At 42.7% G+C, this 24,844-nt stretch overlaps 1 protein-coding gene across 1 annotated transcript in view; it reads left to right on the forward strand.

Annotated features, from left to right (window-relative positions):
- LOC126262757 (dnaJ homolog subfamily C member 13) overlaps positions 1-24,844 on the forward strand; it is a 410,038-nt gene that overhangs the window by 135,334 nt on the left and 249,860 nt on the right. Inside the window, exons 11-12 of the mRNA XM_049959568.1 lie at positions 9,291-9,545; positions 9,706-9,888. Coding sequence (XP_049815525.1) covers positions 9,291-9,545; positions 9,706-9,888 — 438 coding nt within the window. The remainder of the gene's footprint in view (positions 1-9,290; positions 9,546-9,705; positions 9,889-24,844) is intronic.

Here is a 24,844-nt window from a genome sequence, read left to right on the forward strand (position 1 = left end):
TCTGTATATGTGTTGATGGATATGTGTGTGTGTGCGCGCGAGTGTATACCCGTCCTTTTTTCCCCCTAAGGTAAGTCTTTCCGCTCCCGGGATTGGAATGACTCCTTACCCTCTCCCTTAAAATCCACATCCTTTCGTCTTTCCCTCTCCTTCCCTCTTTCCTGATGAGGCAACAGTTTGTTGCGAAAGCTTGAATTCTGTGTGTATGTTTGTGTTTGTTTGTGTGTCTGTCGACCTGCCAGCACTTTCATTTGGTAAGTCACATCATCTTTGTTTGAACGAAAGTGCTGGAACTGCACTGTTGTCCAGTCACTGCCATAACAAAAGCCAGTCAGTGAAGAGGATCTGCAAGTCTGGTAAGCAAAAGTGTTTGGGTATGTCCAGCAGTGTGAATTTGTCTGACTAAGCTGCTACTGTGTTATAATGTGGTTGTTGTGCTCCACTGAACTTATTACCCTGTACTGTTCTAGAACTGATGTGAACAGATACACAAACAGTGAGATTACGAACATTATTCTGGAAGCACTAGACTGTAGTGCTCCAGGTGTGGGCTGATGGTATCCAGAACATTTGTTGGTGTCATGGAGATGATGCAGAAACGGAATTGGCAGATGCTCGAAAATAGATGAAAATTCTGCTTGCAAAGTTTCAAGAACCAGCTTTAAATGCAGAATTTAGGAATATACTGCCAGCTCCTGCATATCACTCCTGCAGGGCCATGAGGAAAAGAGTAGACTAATTACAGCACGCACAGAGGTGTTTAAGTAGTCATTCTTCTCTTGTTCTGAACGTAAATGGTGCTGGGAGAAGCACTGATAACTGGTACAGTGGGAAGTACTCTCTGCCAGGCACTTCACAGTGGTTTAGAGTCTATGGATGTAATTGTAGTCAGAGTAGGTGTTTGTGAAGATTTAAAAGATAGCACCCAGCTTCTGTGTTTTAGTGCATAGTTCCTTCATACCAATGTACAAGAAAGTGTAACTGTCGTCCTTACCACCGGCATGTATTAGCCCTCGAATATCATCAGTGCTTTTTATTTCTTTTTCTTTTTGCAGTCATTTCCTACGCTGCAAAATGTGTCGAGCCTCGCTGTTTGCTCTTATGTAAGAATGATAATATTTGTCTGAATCGGTTGCGGGACATTGTTTTGCGAAATATCGGTGTGTGTATCAACGGATTCGTTGACCAATAGTCATCAATCCTTGCCTTTTTTTTTTACATTTCCCATAAGGCTAGCAAGCCCTTGTACACTATAATTTACCCAAACTAGCAAAAACTTCATTTTTTTCAGTTAGTCTCTTGTTAGTACCCTGTTCCCTCTTTCACAATTACTTAACTTTGCAGACATATTTAATAAAATATCTGTTTCACCCTTTCTGAATTTCTCGTTCCATCATTAACTTATTGGTACCTAAACAAAATGCCAACAGAATGCAAAAGATGCTAAAGTGCTTTCGCCGGCCACTGCACGATACTATGCTCACGACACCACTGTGGTGTCGTGGGCCACTGAGCGGTACCATGCACATGACACCACTTTGGTGTCACTGGCTGTTGACTGCTATTTCATGCACAACACCAATGTCGTGTAGCTGGACGGCATAGTTTCAATTGATTTAATCAGTTGTTTAGTTTTTATAGGGTCTTGTGAAGCTTTGAGCCACTCACAAACTTGAGAAATGGTAGGTCTCTTCTTTGTTACTGATGGTATAGTTTCAAAATCTGCATGTTGCCTCCATCTGTTCCACTCCTCCTCCGTAAGTGCCATAAATGGTATGTTGATACATACGTCTAATGGTTGAAGTAAGCTAGTTTGCTGTCCTGGAATGAGAGCTAACTGAGTTTTCAGTTCATTCGGTCTATTTTTAACATGTTTTGTTCTGTGAGCCTGAAACTGTTTGCATACTAACAGGGCAGGTTCTTGAGTAAGGCCAGACCAAATTTTTTCTATCCACAATCTGATTCCTCTTCCGCCATCAGCCTTTATGGTGAACATAGACAAATACTCCTTTCAGCAATTGCTCCTGAGAAAGCACCTTCTTTTTCAAAATCAAAAGTGTTCGCAATTTTGTCCCATCAGCACAGTGGGATAAAATAAGTGTAATGAGTCTTTTTCATTCAATGATGTTTTAACAGCAATGCTTTTTGTGCCCTTGGAACCGATAGTTCTGTTAGAACACACATCAAAGGTTAGTGGAGTCTCGTTCATGTTTCCAGTTTGTGAAAATTCAAACTTTTCTCATTTCCTTGCATTAATGACAAATAGATGAAATTCAACAGTTTGTTCATCTTACTTGGCTGGCATCTTCCGTGATATTTTTGTCTTGGTCTGCAGACAAAGAGAATACCTCTTCATAAATCTTGAACCCCATGCTGTTGTCGAGTAGTCAGTGATCCCTTTGTTAGGGGATATTGCTTTCACTTGATGAATGATCATTTTTGTAGAAACTGAAATTACCGCTTGTCTGTTCTCTAAAATCCAAGTACTGAGTTCTGCTTGAAGTTTTGGCCAATTGACAGTTCCAATTCTCAGAGTATGTTTACTTTGAGGAGCTTTCTTTAAAACACCTTTCTGATTCAGCTGTGTTCCTACCATTGTTTTCAATTGTAAGCGACCCAAAATGCCTCTCTGCAGCACTGTTCGGTGCTGCTTACATGCGCTAGTGTAACAATGCAGTTTTTCAGCCATAGTTTGCAAATAAAACCACGATAAAGGTGTGACACAAGTGGATCTTCACACTAAGCACAACAATAACTCAAACTTGAATGAGCATACCTTATCTTGATACCGGTATATATGAAGCACACAGTTTGTGGACCTTTTGTCGGAGGGAAAAAGTGAGTCTTATAGGCTGGCAAATACTGTATGTAGTACTTTGATTTCAGATTGTTGTGTACTATTATTACATGTAGTTCATTTAACACCATACACTCACAGCCTTGGAATTTAAGTTAGATACCTTTAATTTTTCCATGCCTTTACTTTTGCTCTTCCCCCTCATTATCCCCAGTTGCAGGGGAAAAGGGGAGGGGGGGGGGAGGAGGGGGAGGCATGATGAAGATGCGAACTTACAGTGATTTATTTATTGGAAAATTAATATTTTCTCCCTTTATGATTGATAAAGATGTATTGTTCATGTTGAGGGCACTCAGATTCAATTCCTTTTGTGTGTTTTTAGCATGGTATTATTGATGGTTGGCAGTTTTTATTTCTTCAGCTCAGAACTACAATAACTGTGATTGTAACCTCTGAATTTTCGTTATATTATGTGGTAAATTCCTTGATAAGATTTTTGCACCATTTCATGTTGCTGTGAACTACATGTAGTCATTATTTAAATGAAAATACATTTCTTCTATCTGAGAGGTCTCACCTAACGAATGGTATTGTTATTAGAAGCCTATGAAAGGTATTATTACTTCTTTCTTTTCTCAGACGTTATGTCTGGTCAAAAATGGAAAGTGACTCGGACCTTGATCAAGCGTGATTTCCTTTTAACTGTACGGTATATGTTATATTGCATTTAGGATCTTTCGGATAATTGAACATGTATCAATAATTACGGATTTCTGTAGTTGTATATATAAGTTTGAATGTAGCTGTATTCCATTGATGTACTGGTGGATATTGTGTGGTATGACTACTGTAGTTGATAGTATAATTGGTATAATGTCAACTTCATCCTGATGCCACATGTCCTTGACTTCCTCAGCCAGTTGGATGTATTTTTCAATTTTTTCTCCTGTTTTCTTTTGTATATTTGTTGTATTTGGTATGGATATTTCGATTAGTTGTGTTAATTTCTTCTTTTTATTGGTGAGTATGATGTCAGGTTTGTTATGTGGTGTTTTATCTGTTATAATGGTTCTGTTCCAGTATAATTTGTATTCATCATTCTCCAGTACATTTTGTGGTGCATACTTGTATGTGGGAACGTGTTGTTTTATAAGTTTATGTTGTAAGGCAAGCTGTTGATGTATTATTTTTGCTACATTGTCATGTCTTCTGGGGTATTCTGTATTTGCTAGTATTGTACATCCGCTTGTGATGTGATCTGCTGTTTCTATTTGTTGTTTGCAAAGTCTGCATGTATCTGTTGTGGTATTGGGATCTTTAATAATATGCTTGCTGTAATATCTGGTGTTCATTTTTTGATCCTGTATTGCAATCATGAATCCTTCCGTCTCACTGTATATATTGCCTTTTCTTAGCCATGTGTTGGATGCGTCTTGATCGATGTGTGGCTGTGTTAGATGATACGGGTGCTTGCCATATAGTGTTTTCTTTTTCCAATTTACTTTCTTCGTATCTGTTTATGTTATGCGATTCAAACGGTTGTAGAAGTGGTTATGAAATTGCAGTGGTGTAGCCGATGTATTTATATGAGTGATTGCTTTGTGTATTTTGCTAGTTTCTGCTCGTTCTATAAAGAATTTTCTTAAATTGTCTACCTGTCCATAATGGAGGTTTTTTATATCGATAAATCCACTTCCTCCTTCCTTTCTGCTTAATGTGAATCTTTCTGTTGCTGAATGTATGTGATGTATTCTATATTTGTGGCATTGTGATCGTGTAAGTGTATTGAGTGCTTCTAGGTCTGTGTTACTCCACTTCACTACTCCAAATGACTACGTCAATTTTGGTATAGCATAGGTATTTATAGCTTTTGTCTTGTTTCTTGCTGTCAATTCTGTTTTCAGTATTTTTGTTAGTCTTTGTCTGTATTTTTCTTTTAGTTCTTCTTTAATATTTATATTATCTATTCCTATTTTTGTCGCTGTAGTTATCCAATATGTAATCTTCTTGTTTAGTGTGTTTCCCTTGACAATGCTATTTTTCTTACATTTGTCTGTTCCAAAAGCTATATTTACATCATTGCTGAATACTTCTGTTACCTTTAGTAATTGGTTGGGTTGTTGATTTGTTGCAATTTTGTTCTGTGTTGTATGTGTCATTAATTTCTGTGTAATGACTGAAGTTAATATTTTGTATATTGTTGGTAGTCATGTTATGGGGCGATATTTAGCTGGGTTTGCTGTGTCTGCTTGATCTTTAGGTTTCAGATAAGTTATTCCATGTGTAAGTGTATCAGGGAATGTGTATGGGTCTGCAATGTAACTGTTAAATAATTTATGGGGTTCAAATTAATGATATGATTATAATAGAGGGAAACATTCCACGTAGGAAAAATATATCCTGACGAAGCAGCCGTTGGTTGCGAAAGCTAGAATTTTGTGTGTATGTTTGTGTTTGTTTGTTTTTAGATATGTTAAATAATTTAGTTAGATGTGAATGTGTTGTGGTGAACTTCTTTAGCCAGAAATTTGCTATTTTATCTTTTCCAGGTGCTTTCCAATTGTGAGTAGAATTAATTGCTTGGGTGACTTCATGTTGCAAAATTATCACTTCAGGCATTTGTGGTATCATCTCGTATGTGTCTGTTTCTGCTTGTATCCACCGTGCATGCCTGTTATGTTGTACCGGGTTTGACCATATGTTGTTCCAGAAGTGTTCCATGTCTGTTGTGTTTGGTGGATTGTGTATTTTAATGTGTGCGTTATCTATTGTCTGATAAAATTTCTTTTGGTTTGTGTTGAATGTTTGGTTTTGTTTCCTTCTATTTTCACTTTTTTTGTATCTTCAAAGTCGTTTGGCCAATGCTTGTAATTTCTGCTTCTTTTCATCTAATTGCTCTATCGCTTCTTGTTTTGAGATTTTATCTCACCTTTTTCGTTTATTGTCTGATATTTCTTTTCTTATAAATTGTGTTAGCTGTCGGATTCTTTTCTCAGTTTTTCTATTCTGATCTGTCGCTGTGTTGCCATGCTGGTTTTGTGGGTTTCTTCTGTGTGTCGGTTGATTCTGATCTCTGCCTAGTGTGTATATTTAGTGTAGTGAGTGCTCCTATATAAACCAGTAGTTGTAACTCTTCCGTAGTTGTGTTTTCATTTATTTTGTTGTGTATGATTGTGTTGATAGTTTTTATTGTTGTTTCGACTTGTGGGTTACTTGGCAGTCTATGCAAGAATGGTGTAATGTCTGTATTTGTGTCTTTGTATTCTATATATGTCAACTGAAATTTTTCTTTTATCTGACATGTGTGTCACTTCATGTTCTATTTGTGCTTGTGCTGGTGGCTGTCTTAAGATTTTGTTTTCCTCTGATTGTTTAATTGATGCGTGTTGTTCTTTGTTTGTTTGCTCTGGGATGTTTGAGTCCATTACTGTATTTTCTTCTTCTTCTAATTGCACATTATTTTGTTCCAGTATTTGTTGTACTTGTTGTTTGATGTTTTCTAATTCTGACTGGGGTATCCTGTTATTTTTGATTATTACACGGACCTGATCAGCTAGTCGTTGTTCTGTTAAAAATTTTAATTCTGGCTATCTGGTAATAAATGTTGTGTATACTTGTGATCTGTATCCAGTTGTGTTGGTTCCTAGGTTTGTTGCTTGGTAATAACAGAACATGAGGTGTCGATTAACTTCATCTGACCATCTCATCCTCTGTCTTTGTTTTCCTTCTAGGGTGGTTGCAGGAAGCATATCCTGCAAAACACCTTTATTTGGATTTAAATCATTTTCCAGTTGGCTAGCAGTGTCGTTACCATTGTGGGCGGGCATAGGGTTCAAGCGTCGTCCCCGACCTTTTACGACTGGCAGAACATACCGGAGGCCTATTCTTTTCCCAGGCCTCCACGGGGTGTATTATTACTATTATTATTATTATTATTATTACTATTACTATTACTATTATTATTATTGGGAGGGGCGACAGACAGCATGAATAATGTTGGAAAAACCATCCTGGACTTTACCTGATTGGTTTAGGCAGGCCATGGTATGGATAAATCAGTGAGCTGAAATTTAGATATACAGTAGAACTCCAGATATCTGAAATCTGGCTATCTGAATTGATGGTCGTCCAAATTGCAAAATAATGATTGTCTGAGTGCGCTATTGTCCTTAGCTCTGTGAGGCTAGTGTAGGCACAGCGTGAACATTATTGTGATGAGGAGTCAGAGTCGCCAGGTGACTGGCCCAGCCCACCTGTTACTGTTCCTTTTTGATTACTAGTTAGTCTGTGTGTTGTGGATTTGCTGACTGTGCGCATTGTTTTGTTTGTGAGTGCATTCCATTGTTCACTGTAGCTTCCAAAAGAAAACATGTTGTGTTATCAGTGGCCGATAAACTAAAAATTATAGAGCAGTCATAGAAAGGAGCTACAGGCAAATAGTTGGTTGAGGTGTGCGGTGCTGAACGAGCAGTGATTTAAGACATTAACAGGAACAAACCTGTGCTTTTAAACTTCATGTTAGTGCTTGAAAACAAAGATGGAAGTCCTTCTAGAAAACGAATGAAGGCAGCAGCAAACAAAAAATTTAGCATATGCTGTTTTAAAGTGATTTTTGCAAGCAACGTTCTGTGGGAAACCCAATTTCAGGTCCAATTCTTTGTGAGAAAGCTAAGATTGTAGCTCAGGAGTTGTTGTTCATCCTTCAAAGCAAATAACAGCTGGCTAAGAAATTTTAAGTGCAGGTATGGTGTCCATGAGTTAGATTAAAGTGGTGAGAAGTTGTCAACAGACTCCAAAGCTGCAGAAGATTTTATTGAAAAATTTAAAGTTGTAACAGACTCTTACAATTCTGAGCTTTTGTACAACACTGAGGAGACCGGTCTTGTTTGGAAACCTCTGCTGAAACCACATTAGCATCTAAAAGGGAGTGTAGTGCTCGAGAATATGAAGTTAATAAAGACCGTGTTATGGTGCTTACCTGTGTAAACTGTGCAGGAAGCCATAAAATACCCCTTCTGTTGCTGGGGGAGTCAAAAACAACCCAAGGCTTGGATGACTGCAGAAGTGAAAAAGCAACAAAAATCTCTTGGAAAAGAGGCAATCAATTGCTTTTGATTGTTGATAATGCACCAGCTCATCCCACTAGAGAATTGTTGTAGAGATGGAATGGCCAGTTTATAACAGTCTTTTTACCACCAAATGTCACAAGCTTGCCACAACCACAGGACCAGTCTGTTATCGAAACCATGAAATGCCATTACAGAAGGCAACTTTTACGGAAACTTTTGGTAAAGAGTGAAGACAAAGGTGGTGTGTTGGGTGGCCACAAAAAAGTAAATTTGAAAGATTGCGCTTACATGGTTGTGGAAGCTTGGAACTTGGTTAAGGCAGTCACATTAAAATATATGTTGAAGAAGTTGAGAGGCATACCAACTGAAGAAGAGAAGGAAAAAGAGAAGAAGGAAAGAGACGCTCAAGAAAAGGAAATGGAAGAGACTGGAGATGAGGAGGATGACATGTCACTTGAGGAATTAAGAAATTTGTGGATGGTCAGAAGTTAGTGCTGAAGATACAGCAGAATGGATGGTGTGTGATTCGTCAGACCCTGGGTTTCAAATTCTAAATGATGGTGACATTATTGAAAGTGTCAGAGCAGAAAGTGTCGAGCAAGAAGATGGCCTTAATGTCAAAGTGGAAGCAGACACAGCAAATATTTGCCAACTGCATTGATTTGGATGGAGTATCAACCCAAGTATGACCAGATGCAACTTTTCACTGTGCACAACTTGGCTGCCCAAGAACGTATGAAGACAGTCAAACAGCTTGCTTTGACTGAGATGTTCAGCAAGCAATGGCTATCAGCACCTATACTGTACATTACCACTATATAACTTGTACGTAAAAGTGGTGCATTTTCATTTTAATTAATTAAAACCTTTTTTCCTTTAAAAATATATTTTCTCCCATTTTCAACATAAAATACATAATTACAGTAATTAAAATGTGTAGACCCTTATTTTTTCGAAAAACACCCAATTACTTGAATTTTTGATTATCTGAATGGGTCCAGTCCCAATTAATTCAGATAAGTGGTGTTCTACTGTACCTCTTTCTAAATACCATTCCATTTTGCTGCATTATCATGTGATGATTGCAGAACTTGACGTATTTCCATTTTTGTTAGAAGAAGATCAAGTGTACCATTATACTGTATGTGGAAGCCTGACTCAGGAAGGTGCGAGCAGTTAACTTAAGAAACTGGTAAAATTCTCTACAATTTAGGGAATGAAGATACCTATGCCAAATAATATCATAAATATTGTGTTAATTATTATTGTTCTATTTGTTTTTAGTTGCTTAGATTTCAGTTCATGTGCTTTTTTATGCACATCATGTCTTCATCAGTGTGTGACCCTAAATGTACTATTGATAAAGTTTGTTCATTGTCGAAATACGTGAAGATGTTTTATTCATGTAGCATACATTTTGACAGCATCCATCATTAGCTATTGTGAAGGGTGCTGGCCTGGTAATGAGAGCAGTTATAGAAGAAGGTGATGCAGAGGTGTCAGCAAAGATGCAAGATCTCGCCTTGGCAGAGGGTGCTCTGCCACGGCACTTGCTGACTGCTCTCTTCACCCAAGGCTCTGATGGCCGCCTTCTTACTCATCGACAATTGTCACGACATCTTGTTGGCCTGTGGGTTACTGGTCACCCCACAGCCATGGGGCTACTCAAAAGAATTATGGTAAGATTTACAAAACATGAATTTTATGGTAGTGAGGTGATAAATTAAGTTAGTGCATTAGCATACATAATGTTCAGCAAGAATTTAAAGATACAGTTTTTTCTGAAAAGATTTTTCTTGATATGTTTTATGCACAATGTTCTTAAAAAGAATTTTACAGCCTGCAGGGTTGTTAACCTACTTGGACTCTGAAGATAAGGTACCTGCAACAGCAATAGAACAGGAACACCTTAATACAAGAGATAACTTGAAAATTGCTCTGGACCATGCAAACAAGAACCGCCGAGGCCCTCACTGGATGGCCATAGAAAGACAGATACGTTTTGTGGAGAAGCAAGTTGAGGTCAGAAATGAATTATATTTATTACCATTATATGGTGGGGGACATTTATTTTTTAGATTTATACATAATGGAAGGAATAAAGCGCGCACACACACACACACACACACACACACACACACACACACACACACACCTATCAATTATTTTCAGATAATGGTTTTTAATAAGACATGTGGTTTGAAGGGAAAAGCAAATGACAAGTGTTAAGTTCGTCCATGATGCGTACGTGGATACTGTAGTTCATAATGTACTACCTAATGGGAAAGGCCAAGATTCATGTCTTGGTCAACATAAAAGTTTAACTCGTCACAATTTTACGTGACCCCTTTTATTATTTGATGTAGCTAATTTGTTTCGTCTTCCAATACTATATTCTGTATTATTCTGTATTTTTTTGTAGACTTCTGTTCTCTTAATAGATTGAGTTAGTGTCATCCTGGGATCTGAGTGACCTGCCTCTCTTTTTCTGCTTCCCAAGTACAAACCTCTCTCCTCCCCTAGGAGGGCATTATTAACTCTGAAAGCTAGCATAATGCGTGTACCTCTATGTGTATCTGTTGACTGTACTGGCATTTCTCTTGAAGGAAATTACTGAGCAGAATATTGAGAGAATATTCCTTTTGATTAAAAATAATTGACTTACCTTAAATATGTGTAAACTTTTAAGGTGGAGTCCTGACAGTCACTTGTTATGAAAATGGCACAAGAGGCTTACTCCAGCATGACAGCCCTGCTGTTTACCAGAGAAGCAAGTAGTGAAATATGGTTTTGGGTGACAAAACGGAAGTGTTGGGTTTGGGGAGACGAATCTGGATACTTAAAAGTTGGTTTCTTATGCGCACGTGAGTGTATATCAAAACCACTGCGTAGCAGAATTTGGGGACCAAAGTAAAGTTAATAGATGTCTGTTTCTTTTTAAGTATGTCAAAGGGAGGTCTTTGGTGAAATGTGGTTGTGAAAAAAGTAAATGTAATAACTTACCATATAGTTGAGGCATTGAGTGATTAATTATTACATAAACAAAACTGAAAATTACTGTGCTTTTGGAAGAATTTTTCACATGGGCACACACATGCACACACTTGCATAGCTGTATTGCTCTAGCTGAATACATTGTGCTGCCATGCAGCTTGACAGGGGATAACAGCTGGGAGGAAGAGGGTGCAGACACACAGGATAGGAATTTGACACTGTTGAGCTCATCGTAGCTGCAGGCTGAGAGAGTTGTGTGCAGTACCCAATGACATGGAAGAATGTATATGGAGGGAGATGCAGAACAGAAGAGGAGGGAGGACTACAGAGCGGTAGTTGTGAGTGCTATATGAGAAGGAAGTATGGGGATGGGTGGAGGTGGTATGAGGCAGTGGTTAGCAGAGTATACAGGGAGGCCAAATAAGGAGAAATTGTCATGATACTGAAAATGGCAAGCATTTGTAGACAGTTTAAATAAAAAACGAGAGTTAATAGGTAAGATCGTCATTTATTATCTGTGACAGAATACACGGACCATGGCTAGGATGGCTAGGGATGGCGTACATGCCACCAACCACTTCGAGGAGCCATCAAAGCTGAGCTGAGGTGGACTGCCACCTGTGCAGTAGCTTGGCAGGGCTGTGATTGTTAATTGGTGTGGTTAGATAGATGCTGAAAAACAGGGTGAGGGTCAACATACTAGCAGAGGATTTGACGGTTGTTTTTCATTTGCAGGTTAAAAGTCTGAATGAGATGTTACACATCACCATTTGAGGAAGGATTGAATAGAAGTGTAACATGGAGCAAAGTTAACAGTGGGGGTTACAAAAATATGTTTCCATCAAACCTTTTTTAAAAAATAAGCTTGGAGTAACTTCCCTGAATTGGTGCCTCTGGTTTCTTGGGGTGACAAAACAATAGGTAGATTGCATACATGGACCATGGAACAGCAGGGCAGAGCGGCTGTGGTAGTGCAGCAGCACTCCTCACAGCAGTTTGAAATCAGGAACTATGACTGAGGTCAGTCGTCTGTAATGGTGACAGGGCAGGTATTGGTGTGTGCCTTGGGGGTATGTCTTAATATAGGGTATCCTTATTTATCAAGGCTATAAAATCTAAAACACAAACAGTAGTAAACACTTGTTTTGTAGTACTAAATATTGACAGCCTGTTGTTATATACAACTGTGCAGGCTGTAGATGGGGGAGAACGAAGGAGGTAGAGATAGATTTGTGTGCGCCCAGTACACAAACAGTTCTAACATTTGCAGTCTGGGCAGTCACTTAGTGCTGCATGGGTGGTGACTTGCTAGTATACAGTGAACAAATTAAAATGGGGTTAAATGCATAGTGAAAAGAGAGAGAATAAATATTCCATTTTACTGGATTGAGAGTGACGATAGTCAAGATTCATTTATTTGCAACATTTAATCCTCAGTGTTGTTACAGTGACTGTGATAAGAGATTCTGAGAGAATGTGTTGACAATATGGTATATTTTCAGTTAGACATGAGTTAATTTGTGGCTTACTAGTAACTGAGACATTGACTGGAATCGGGCAATGCTTCATGAAACAAAATGACTAATGCCTCCTTTTTTTGTTTTAATTTGATGCCCTATGTACCTATTTTGATGATGCAGGATACTCCATGCTTGGAATGAAATGGAGATAGAATTCCAGAATGAGAAATTGCAATCAGCGAATATGACTATAATCTGCTAAGTGAATTAAAGAGAGATCAATATTCCAAAGACGTTTGTTTTGAGCACAAACATCAAATCCTATATTCACATACTACATGATTTTACTATTTAATGTGGTAGAATAAAATATCGAGAAATTGCAAGGATTGTCAAAGTGATACTTAGGACAATGTGATCTACAGTACAATTCTATTTTATTGCAGTGGCAACAGATATGAATGCCTTAACCACAACATATGCCTTAAGAAAACTTGTTTAGTACTCACATGTAATAAGCAATATGCTGTCCGCACCCAATGAGAAAGTGTCTACCAACTTAACTGGGCTGCATGATATCATTATTTGTGAATAATGGTAAAGAGTAAGAGACTTGCTGTATGTTTGATATATTCCTGACAATAATCAAATTTTGGGAATGTGGAGAGAAGTCTTGGTCATTTCACTCATGCTGTTAACTGTGCAGTCAGTGAGGTGTTCTATGATTAGAGCAGCTTAGACACCAGCAGACCCAACTCAAAAAAATTACGAATACTTATTATAAAATATACAGCTTTGTGCAGCAGTAGAAAAATTCACAATTGTATGCAGTTATTCTAAAAGTCCAGCTTAACCCAGTTAATAGCAAAGAGTTAGAAATTATATGGCTACAATTCGATAAGGCTTGGGTTGAGCATTACGCTGGGAATTCATGTTATGAGGTTTTGTCTTACCATAACTGGCTGTTGCTGCTAGATTTGTATCTGGATATGATCACAAGAGTGAGAACCCAGGAGAGAAACTTGTGAAGTGTGAGGCGAAAGAGCTGCCTGTGGAAGAGAACACTACACCAAGCAGTAGTTGAGCTAAAGACAGCGGATGAGACACAGACCAGGACAAGCCCAAAGCAACCTATGCAACAACAAGGTGACAAGCAGCAACCTTTGCCATAACAGTGTCAACAGATACAGAGAAAAGAGAGAGAGAATTCGAATCTTGACTGGAGAGAAAGACCAAGTGCCAAGTGAGGTTGTTATCAAATAGTCCACAGTACAGCAGAGATAGTAATCAACATTTTCAGACATGAATACAGCAATAACTTGGCCGTCGAATACAGCAATAACTTGGCCGTCATATTTATACTGGTCATGAGGAACACTTTTGGTTGACACATTTATGTGACAAGATGAGTGGCGTGCTTGCTATGCCCTCTAACAGCCATCTAGGTCCATTTTCTTCGTTGGGCATTCTGATGCCAGATTCCCCCCACCCCCCCCCACCCCCCACCCCCCACATAAAAAAGGAGCTTATGTGTGGAAATACCTTTGTTGGTGCTGTGGGGAGGGGGGGAGGGAGGGAGGGAGGGAGGGAGGGGAGGTGTAGACAAAGACCTTATCCCTTCGACTGCAGGTTGTGGGAAGGGAAGGTGTTCGGCAACATTGGGACATTGCTGGTGATGGGTATGCCAGAGGGTCCCACTGATGTTCATGAATGTGGAAGGTTCACCAAAACAACAGTGGAGAGTCGTCTGTGGCACCACATTTTCACCAGAAGGCATTGGAGGACACAACACCTGTGCTCAAGGCCGGAGCTGGTTGTGGTGGCAGCACTTGAGCTCCATATGTCTCCACCACTTTTGCTGGTTTCCATGCCTCAGGAATGAGTGTAGACAGCTGTGCTAGATGTCACGCAGGAAGGGATGGGAATGGGGCTCTGAAGGGGCAGCATCAGAAGATGAAGTGGGGTCCATGGTTGCCATCAGTGGAGTAGCTCGACAGGGCTGTGGTCGTTAATTAGTTTGGTTTGATAGGTGCTGAAAAACAGGGTGAAGGTTGACACAGTGGCAGAGGATTCAACAGCTGTTTTCATTTGGTGGTTAAAAATCTGAATGAGATATTCCACTTTGCCATTTGAGGAAGGATGGAACAGTTGGAAATGTGTTTTATGCCGTTGACCTCTCAGAAATCTTTAAAGGTGGATGCTATGAATTGTGTGGCCCATTATTGGAGAGCAATAAGCAAGGTAACCCTTCAGTGGCCAAAAACTGGGCCAAGGCAGTGTGAGTGGTGTCTGTCATGGTGGACACCATGTGTACAACATACGGTTGTTTACAGTTGGCATCCACAATGAGGAATCACATTGATCTCAAAAACGGGCCTGCAAAATTGATGGATGTGGTACCAGTGGAGGTGAGGGATTATGCCAGGGGATGAAAAACTGTGGAGGTGATGCCTGGTGCCAGGTGCATGCCATGCATTCACAGAACATTCTTTCAATGTTGCTGTTGATCCCTGGCCAGTACACATTGACAAGCTAACACTTTCATGCAAAACATCTCCCCATGTCCCCAGTGCAGCAAGCTTAACATCTGCTGGGGTGACTATCCAGTGCACATCTGTCTCAGTGTTCAAAAGAATGACATCATTGACAACTGAGGGCCAGGGAAAACATGTTTCCATGAGCTGAACTCATTCACCAGCTGGTAGGTAGGGTGGGCAGCCTTGGGTTACATAGTGGAGGACCTGCCACAAGGTGAGGCCCCAGCACTTAATGGCAGTGACACGAGTGACCATAATGGGGAAACCATACAATATATATTGCCACTTGGTATGATATGAGAGCAGAGAACCTACTGTTGGATGAATTTAGGGTCCGAGCCAGTGGGTAGGCCGACAATGCATAGGTATTAAAGTGCTGTGCCACTCAGGAATACTCAGGAACAATGACTAGCACTGGAGGTGTTGGGCTGTCTGTTCTGGGAGGCTGTAGCCTGGCCTGAAGAATGCCACTAACATTTTGTGACCTGTAATTAGAGAGAACTGCAACCCCGATGCCATAAGCAGATGTGTCAGACACCACAAACAACAGGCAACCAGGACAGATTGGCTTAAAGCAAGAGGCAGATTTCAGAATGATTTTCAATTGGGTAAAACCCCAATTGCAGCCAGTGGTCCAGTTGTAAGGCACAGCCTTTGTATGCAACTGACTGAGGGGTTGTGCAATGTGAGCTGTGCAAACTTAGAATAATATTTGATTTTGCTGAAAAACACCAACAATTCAGGTAAGTTTGTCAGATGGGGTAAGGAATCTATTTCAGTGACATTCTGGTCAGTGGGCCTGATTCTCTCTTTTGTGAGCCAGTGCCCCAAATACTCCATTTCCAGCTAAAAAAAAACCTGCACTTCTACAAATGACAACACAGACATGCATCCCACAAGGTCATGAATAGGATGCAGAGGTTTTGCAAATACTTCTGGGCGAAGGGTCCTGCAATAATGAGATCATCCAAGTAATTCACACAAGCCAGAATATGCTGCCTCAGCTTTTCCAGAAACCTTTGGAAAATATTGGGGGGGGCAAGGCAATCCCCCTCTTCGCCACAGTGCTTGCAGGACCTCCAGTGATTCTGATAGTCTGCTCAGCAATGAGCAGAACAACACTGTGCACAGGGAGTGAGTGGTCCCTTAGGAGCAGCTATGGTTCGAACCCAATAGACACATTGGGTGACAGTGAATCACAACGTTACTGCAACCTAGGTTTATCCTACATGTGCAATGCAGGGATGGATTGTGTGGTGGTGCGTTAACTACTGCAAATTATGATCTCACCATGAGTCATTCGTTAGCAGCTCGCACAAATCTGAATGAGTGAGAGATGTGCAAGGTGTCAACAGTGATGGGTTATCCAGTGTCAACGCTGCTGTGTGGACCTCAGGATCAGGTGCAAGCTGAACCATGACACCACGAGCAAGCAGTCCACATACAAAGACAGAATTAATGCCCCCCCCCCCCCCCCCCCCCCAGGGATCATGGTTCTTTTGTGAGTTCTTGCTTTGTGCCCATGGAGCTCCAAGCTATTGCAGCTCATTTTTCCTTCCTGGATTGCATTCCTTCCCCATGCTCCTCCCTCCCAACCCTTGTTCATTACCCGTCCCCCCACCCCTTTCCACTTTCTCGGTGTTCTTATTTATGTCCCTCCCTCCCTCTTGGGACACAGATCCTTTGATCCTTCTCCACCTTTAATGGGCATTAGTTCTGTCCCGTCTGGTATATGGTTGTCAAGTTTATGGATCAGCTACCCCTTCCATGCTGCTCGTTTTGGACCTGATTCACCATCATGGTATCTGTTTAGCCACTGGTGCCTGTTGCACTACCTCTTTTGACTTTGACTTCCATCTCTCCTCCTTGCCATGTTCCCCACATTCTCTCCCGACTACCCCCACTTGGTTAGTTCTTCGGCCTTGGATTTAGGTGAATCTTTTCCTGGGACCGAAGTCTACAATGATGCAATGGTTTTTTTGTGTGTTCTGAACAATCGTACAGGAGTTTCAGGATCCAATTGTTTTTTACACTGATGGCTCTAAATCCATTGATCATATGGGATATGCCTTCTGTCTTCTGTTGGCATGGAACACCATTTCTTGCCTGCCATGTGTGGGGTGTTAACTATGAAACTGATGGCCATCTATTGCACCCTCTGTTTAATTAAAGTCATCTCTCACCCAAGTTTTTGTGTGCAGACTCAATGAGTGGCCCTCATGCTATTGCTAGATGTTTTTCCCATCACCCCTTGGTGTCTGCCATTCATGACTTCCTTGATGCTCTGGTGATTCTGCTTCTTCGGTTCATTTCCTTTGTGTTTCTAGCCATGTAGGTATTCCAGGTAATGTGCTTGCTGATTATCTGGTGGGGAGACCGACCATGTGTTCCCCATTCTCTGTGACCCCTCTAGGGGCAGATTTGCAGCTTTACAGCAGTCCCTTTTTGCTCAATCGTGGGCTGACTTCTGGGAGGCTGTGCCCCTGTCTAATAAAAGTTCATACCATCAAGGAGATGCCCAGCATGTGGACATTCTTCCCTCTGCCTCTCCCAGCATTAATCTACCATCCTCTGCCATCTCAGTATTGGCCACACTAGGGTGACCCATGGTATTTTGCTCTGCAGTGAGCACCGCCCAGGACACGCCCCTCCCCCCCATGCTGTAGTTGTAGCAACCCCCCCCCCATGCTGCAGTTGTGGCAACCTCCCCCCCCCCCTGCTGCAGTTGTGGCAACCTCCCCCCCCCTGCTGCAGTTGTGGCAACCTCCCCCCCTGCTGCAGTTGTGGCAACCTCCCCCCCCCTGCTGCAGTTGTGGCAACCTCCCCCCCCCTGCTGCAGTTGTGGCAACCTCCCCCCCCCTGCTGCAGTTGTGGCAACCTCCCCCCCCTGCTGCAGTTGTGGCAACCTCCCCCCCTGCTGCAGTTGTGGCAACCTCCCCCCCCCTGCTGCAGTTGTGGCAACCTCCCCCCCCTGCTGCAGTTGTGGCAACCTCCCCCCCCCCTGCTGCAGTTGTGGCAACCTCCCCCCCCCCTGCTGCAGTTGTGGCAACCTCCCCCCCCCCTGCTGCAGTTGTGGCAACCTCCCCCCCCCTGCTGCAGTTGTGGCAACCTCCCCCGCTGCTGCAGTTGTGGCAACCTCCCCCTCTGCTGCAGTTGTGGCAACCTCCCCCTCTGCTGCAGTTGTGGCAACCTCCCCCTCTGCTGCAGTTGTGGCAACCTCCCCCTCTGCTGCAGTTGTGGCAACCTCCCCCCCTGCTGCAGTTGTGGCAACCTCCCCCCCTGCTGCAGTTGTGGCAACCTCTCCCCCTGCTGCAGTTGTGGCAACCTCCCCCCCTGCTGCAGTTGTGGCAACCTCCCCCCCTGCTGCAGTTGTGGCAACCTCCCCCCCTGCTGCAGTTGTGGCAACCTCCCCCCCCTGCTGCAGTTGTGGCAACCTCCCCCCCTGCTGCAGTTGTGGCAACCTCCCCCCTTGCTGCAGTTGTGGCAACCTCCCCCCCTGCTGCAGTTGTGGCAACCTCCCCCCCTGCTGCAGTTGTGGCAACCTCCCCCCCTGCTGCAGTTGTGGCAACCTCCCCCCCTGCTGCAGTTGTGGCAACCTCCCCCCCTGCTGCAGTTGTGGCAACCTCCCCCCCTGCTGCAGTTGTGGCAACCTCCCCCCCTGCTGCAGTTGTGGCAACCTCCCCCCCCTGCTGCAGTTGTGGCAACGTCCCCCCCAGGCTGCAGTTGTGGCAACGTCCCCCCCAGGCTGCAGTTGTGGCAACGTCCCCCCCCCTGCTGCAGTTGTGGCAACGTCCCCCCCCCTGCTGCAGTTGTGGCAACGTCCCCCCCCCCTGCTGCAGTTGTGGCAACGTCCCCCCCCCCTGCTGCAGTTGTGGCAACGTCCCCCCCCCCCTGCTGCAGTTGTGGCAACGTCCCCCCCTGCTGCAGTTGTGGCAACGTCCCCCCCTGCTGCAGTTGTGGCAACGTCCCCCCCTGCTGCAGTTGTGGCAACGTCCCCCCCTGCTGCAGTTGTGGCAACGTCCCCCCCTGCTGCAGTTGTGGCAACGTCCCCCCCTGCTGCAGTTGCGGCAACGTCCCCCCCCGCTGCAGTTGCGGCAACCTCCGCCCCCCCCCCCGCTGCAGTTGCGGCAACCTCCGCCCCCCCCCCCCGCTGCAGTTGCGGCAACCTCCCTCCCCCCCCCCGCTGCAGCTGCGGCAACCTCCCTCCCCCCCCGCTGCAGCTGCTGCAACCTCCCTCCCCCCCTCTGCAGTTGCGGCAAACTCCCTCCCCCCCGCTGCAGTTGCGGCAACCTCCCCCCCCCCCCCCGCTGCAGTTGCGGCAACCTCCGCCCCCCCCCCCCCCCCGCTGCAGTTGCGGCAACCTCCGCCCCCCCCCCCCCGCTGCAGTTGCGGCAACCTCCCCCCCCCCCCCCCGCTGCAGTTGCGGCAACCTCCCCCCCCCCCCCCCGCTGCAGTTGCGGCAACCTCCCTCCCCCCCTGCTGCAGTTGCGGCAACCTCCCTCCCCCCCTGCTGCAGTTGCGGCAACCTCCCTCCCCCCCTGCTGCAGTTGCGGCAACCTCCCTCCCCCCCTGCTGCAGTTGCGGCAACCTCCCTCCCCCCCTGCTGCAGTTGCGGCAACCTCCCTCCCCCCCTGCTGCAGTTGCGGCAACCTCCCTCCCCCCCTGCTGCAGTTGCGGCAACCTCCCTCCCCCCCTGCTGCAGTTGCGGCAACCTCCCCCCCCCCCTGCTGCAGTTGCGGCAACCTCCCCCCCCCCCTGCTGCAGTTGCGGCACACTCCCCCCCCCCTGCTGCAGTAGTGGCACCCCCCCCCCCCCCCCCCCCCCCGCCCCTGCTGCATTTGTGGCGCCCTCCCCCTATAATTAAATTCTGTGATTACTTTTTTGTAAATGATGAAAGTCTATATGTGGTGAATGCAGCTTGCCGCTAACTCGGTGTAATATGTTGTCTGTACAGAAGTGTATCTGTCGCTTTTATCGCTCTTCCACTCTCACACAGAAATGTTCTTTATCTGTATACAGTTTAAACTATATTAATTACTTGAAATCAGCCTAGTAGAATCTCTGGTGGAGCCCTTCGTCTTAATATTCAGCGGCTGGCTTATTTCTGAGGCAAAATTATATTGGTTCATTTCCATACATGTTCCGTTTGGTGTTGGTTCCAAGTCTCTTGCTATTTGCTGATACAGGTTTATATTTCTCTTTACTATTGCGCTAGCGGCACAAACTATCCTCTTTACTTGCTCGCTTTAGTGCGAAGAAGAATAAATAAAAATCTTTTAGCAATCCGCTAATCTTCAAACGAATACTTCCGAAGCTGTTCCTCTCTCTCTCTCTAACTACAATAACCATGGAGCATACATTTTCGTACCTCTGTTGTTCCAAGGAATAAACGTACTAGAAAAATACCTTGGCGTCGACGAGCTGTCGGCGCATATATTACTCGGAAATCTGATCAGATACTTTTCAAACGTAAATAAATGTGGATGATTTGATTGACCATTATTAATTATTGCGTGATAGAGGGTAATTTTCCAGTGGGTAGATTACAATGCCCCTCGCAGCGAGCGAAGTTTGTGAGCTCAATTTTGATTCACCGAACACACTTCGCGAGCTATCTATTAGCGTGGATAACCCGGAAGTGATAATTGTCAGTCCTCCGACTGAAAGGGAATATTATATTTGAGACAGACGAAGAAAAGAAAGGTTGAAGACAGAAGAAATGAAGAGACAGGTACCGCGGCTGTATTGCTTTTACGTGCATCTAGGTGTTATGTTTGCTGTGCACAACCAAGGAAGATGATCTTTTATGAACTGATGTCAGGGTCTACCCATTCGGGAACTTTCTTAAGTAGGGAAACCTTGGAAAACCTCTTAAGCCTAGACCCCCAGCCTACGGTACATAGAAGATAGGAAAGCCTATAGAAGAACAAAAATAATTTTGGAATTCATCTCTAAAGGAAAGACAGGGATCAATTTGTATCGCAATTTGGAGAAGAGTGGTTTGTGCCTCTAGCAAAAAAAAAGTTTTACAATAAATAACGTGAATTCGCGTTTTACAATCTTGCTTCTAGTACAATATCTTGCGGTGCTAAACTCCCCCGGGTCTTGCATGTCCCCGACGTCCACATTTGTAATCTGTCTTCTACGCGGCCCACTCTGTAGTTGATCTTCTACGCGGCCCACAATGGGAAGAGTAGAAGGGAACAGGGATACTCGAATTCACATGCAACATTCATTCCAAAAGAATTAGCAATGACCAAAAGGGAAACTCTTCCTGTAAGATAACTGATTAGGTTGCACCGTCCAAGATTCTCCTTTTTGAAAGCAAAATCCTTATGGCTTCATGGATCCTTTTTGTTACGACATACTTCACGGAATTCAACGATTACTTAATGATGTTGCCAAAAGCATCATCCGATTTTCTCGTTTGAATACTCTTTTTTACTTTGCCTCCCCACTTGTGCTTATAAGTCCAAAAGTTTTCACAGATTTTCTATCACTGATTTGCTCTTCGTAATTTAAAGGATTCATGTAACTTACTATAGATTTTGGATTCAAATCATCGAATAATGGAAAGTGTAGTTCATTTTATACCAAGACATCCTCCATATTTCCTTGATAAGTCATATAATTTAGCTATACTCAAAACCTTTTATTTTAAATACATATATTTTTACGTTTGAGCGCTGAAATGTAAAAGTTATTATCATTGAGAAATGCGTATTCACCTCTTTCATTTACTCTTTGATTCATACGGTGTTCATCCATGCTCATATATGGAAATGGATTTTTCACAAAAAATTCTCAAACGAACACAAACCATTAAATTACTACTGAATCTATGAATATTTACTTTCTTTAATCATTCGTTAATAAATTAAAAACTCTTAACTTCTAATTATAACACCTATTCCTTTTAAAGTGCAACATGAATCAGTTTATCCTCGCGTTTGGTGCGAGTCTCTCACAAAGCATCTCTGTATCGTCTATATCGATTTTAATTCTCGCGCCGACGTCAACTGTTTTGCGCGGGAAATTATCTTTGCGGCGTTAACCGTCACTCACAATTCACTACCACAACACATTCCTTCACACGTTTATATATGAATATTCACTCGGAACCTTTTTAGATTATTCAGCGTCATTTGCGGGAAACATTTCATTTTCTTGAAATTCAGTCAGATCCTTAATCATTGATGACATTAGCAATGCTAAAGTCCTATATTCACCCCAACACAGGTGAAGCCTATCTCCACTATCTTCTTTACAACACTCGATAATAATAGTTAGTCACTATTTCTATACTCTATGTTACTGATTAACTATTTCAATTTAAAGGTTTCTATCACTACACACAGAGTTTATGGTTATGTTTTTTACGAGCGTTCATTTCTGTCACTCGGAACACCATTACTTATTATCTTCTAATCTTCATTATACTTTTTTAAGTCGTTATGAGAAAATAATCCTTTTATTTTGTTCGACACCGGGTATGCTAACAGATAAGCCCCCGGATTCGGAATTTGTAGGATAATGTATGGTCCAGTATATAGTAACTCCCATTTCTTGATACTTTTCTTTATTACGGATGATTTGGTATGTCGTTTAACTAGTACCTTCTCTCCGACGTGGTATGTCTGTACCCTTTTTATTAATTTGTCATATCGTTGTTTTCTTTGATCCGCCTTTTTCGTCATATTTATGATAGCTTGTCTTATCTTTTCTTCCCAAGGCATCTCAGTTTCCTGAGTTTTGGGGATATGGTCAGTCCAGAAGTTCTCCTCTTTGGTTTCGAACATCAATTCACAAGGTGTATATCCAGTTGAGGAGTGGGGCATATTATTGTATATCTGCTCAAACTCTTCCACATAATTTGCCCACGCAGTTTGCTTATTATGGCAATACGTCCTCATAAATCGATTGAATTCTCTAAAAATCCTCTCAACCAAATTGCCTTGTGGGTGGTAAAATGATGTTAGTATGTGTTTTACACCGATTTGCGACAAAGTCTGCTTCCATCGGAGTCCCGTGAATATTTTAGCATTGTCAGTTATGATCGCCTTAGGTGTACCAATATGTGGAAGATAATCCCTTATCAATCTTAATACAATTACTTTGGCTGTAGCCGCCTTTATCGGGTATAGCTTCACATATTTCGTACACACATCGAGAAATGCCAACACATATTTAACACCACCTCTTGAAGTAGGTAACGGTCCACACAGATCGCACGAAATTAATTCTTTTGGTTTTTGTACTAATATAGAGCATAATGGATGCTTAGTCCCTTTTGAGTCCGGCTTTGTTTTTTGACAGATTATACACCTCTTTAAGATCTCATGCACTCTGCGCTTTATGTTGGGAAAATAACAGTACCCACTTATTTTGTCTGCACATTTTGTCGCACCGAAATGTCCCCAGGTTAAATGAGTGAACCATACAAGTTTCTCTATTTGTGCCTCAGGTATACAAACACACCAACGGACTTTGTTTGGCCTTCCACAGCGGAAAAATAATACGCCATTTACCAGCTGGTAATAGTTTGCCATCTGATCTGAAGGTTGCTGTTGTAACCTTTGAATGACAGTTCCCCATTCAGCATCCTTTTTCTGTAACTGGGCCATATGCACACACAAATTGACGTAGTATGTCTTAAATGGATTTTCCTGCAGCAGCAATACAGGCAATTCCGAGGTAGTATTCACATCAATCTCTTTTGTTAAACCCAGCGGTGACCTTGATAGAGCGTCCGCAATAATGTTTTGCTGCCCTGAGACATGTACGATCTTAAACTGGTATTGTTGCAGAGCGAGCGTCCATCTAGCCAGTCTGGGGTGTAACAGTTTACACGTTTGCAAAAACGTTAATGATTGGTGATCGCAATATACGATAGTCTTCGACCCATATAAATAATAATGAAATTTTTTAAATCCCCAGACGACCGCAAGAGCCTCTAATTCCGTCGTCGTGTACGTTCGTTCACAGTTGGACAAAACACGACTAGCAAACGCAATAGGACAAAAGGTAAGCTGTCCATTTATCTTGCGTACTTGGAAAAGGCACACTCCAAGACCCACATTTGACGAATCTGTTGACAAGTAGAATTCCTCTTGCATGTTGGGATGGTATAAAAGCGGTGCATTTCCTAATTGCTTCTTTATCTCTTCAAATGCTTCTTGACACTCTAATGTCCATAGCCAGGGCACATCCTTCTTTAGCAAACTATTCAGAGCTGCTGCATTCATGGCCTGATTCGTTATAAATCTTCTAAAAAATGAGGCAAGACACATAAACCCTTTTAATTGCCTCCTATTTCTCGGTGTTGGAAACTTACTAATCGCAATTAGCTTCTCCTTGGTTGGTAAAATTCCCTTTGCGTCAATTATATGCCCCAGGAACTTGATTCTGTTTAGTGCAAAATGGGATTTCTGTAGGTTAGCAGTTATTCCCATGGTTTTGAACACATCCAACACCCGACTCAGTAAAGTAATATGCTCCTCCCAGGTCTTCGATGCAATAAGCATATCATCAACAAATACTGTTATCCTGCTTCTTAGTTCTGGGCCTAGTGCATAATCTAGAGCTGCTATAAAGATTCCAGCACTAATGTTGAGTCCGAAAGGAACTACAGTAAATTGGTAACTTCTTCCGGCATAAATGAAAGCTGTATATTTCCTTGATACCTCATCCAGCTTGACCTGCCAATAAGAACTCCGCAAATCGATGCTTGTCAAATATTGGACATCCTGGAACCGTTGTATCAGTTCGTCTATGTTTTCCGGATGTGTTCTCACTGGAATTATGATTTTATTTATTTCCCTGGCGTCAAGTACCAGTCTCACAGTTCCATTTGCTTTTGGCACGACCAACAGTGGGGAGCAGTATGGGCTTGTGGAGGGTTCGATCAAACCCCATTTCAACATGCGATCTATTTCTTTTTGGACTTGAGCCTTTAGCCTCCAGGGGACAGGATAGAACGTTCTACAA

The sequence above is a fragment of the Schistocerca nitens genome, chromosome 6, assembly GCF_023898315.1.
Source record: "Schistocerca nitens isolate TAMUIC-IGC-003100 chromosome 6, iqSchNite1.1, whole genome shotgun sequence".
Taxonomy (NCBI): Eukaryota; Metazoa; Arthropoda; class Insecta; order Orthoptera; family Acrididae; genus Schistocerca; species Schistocerca nitens.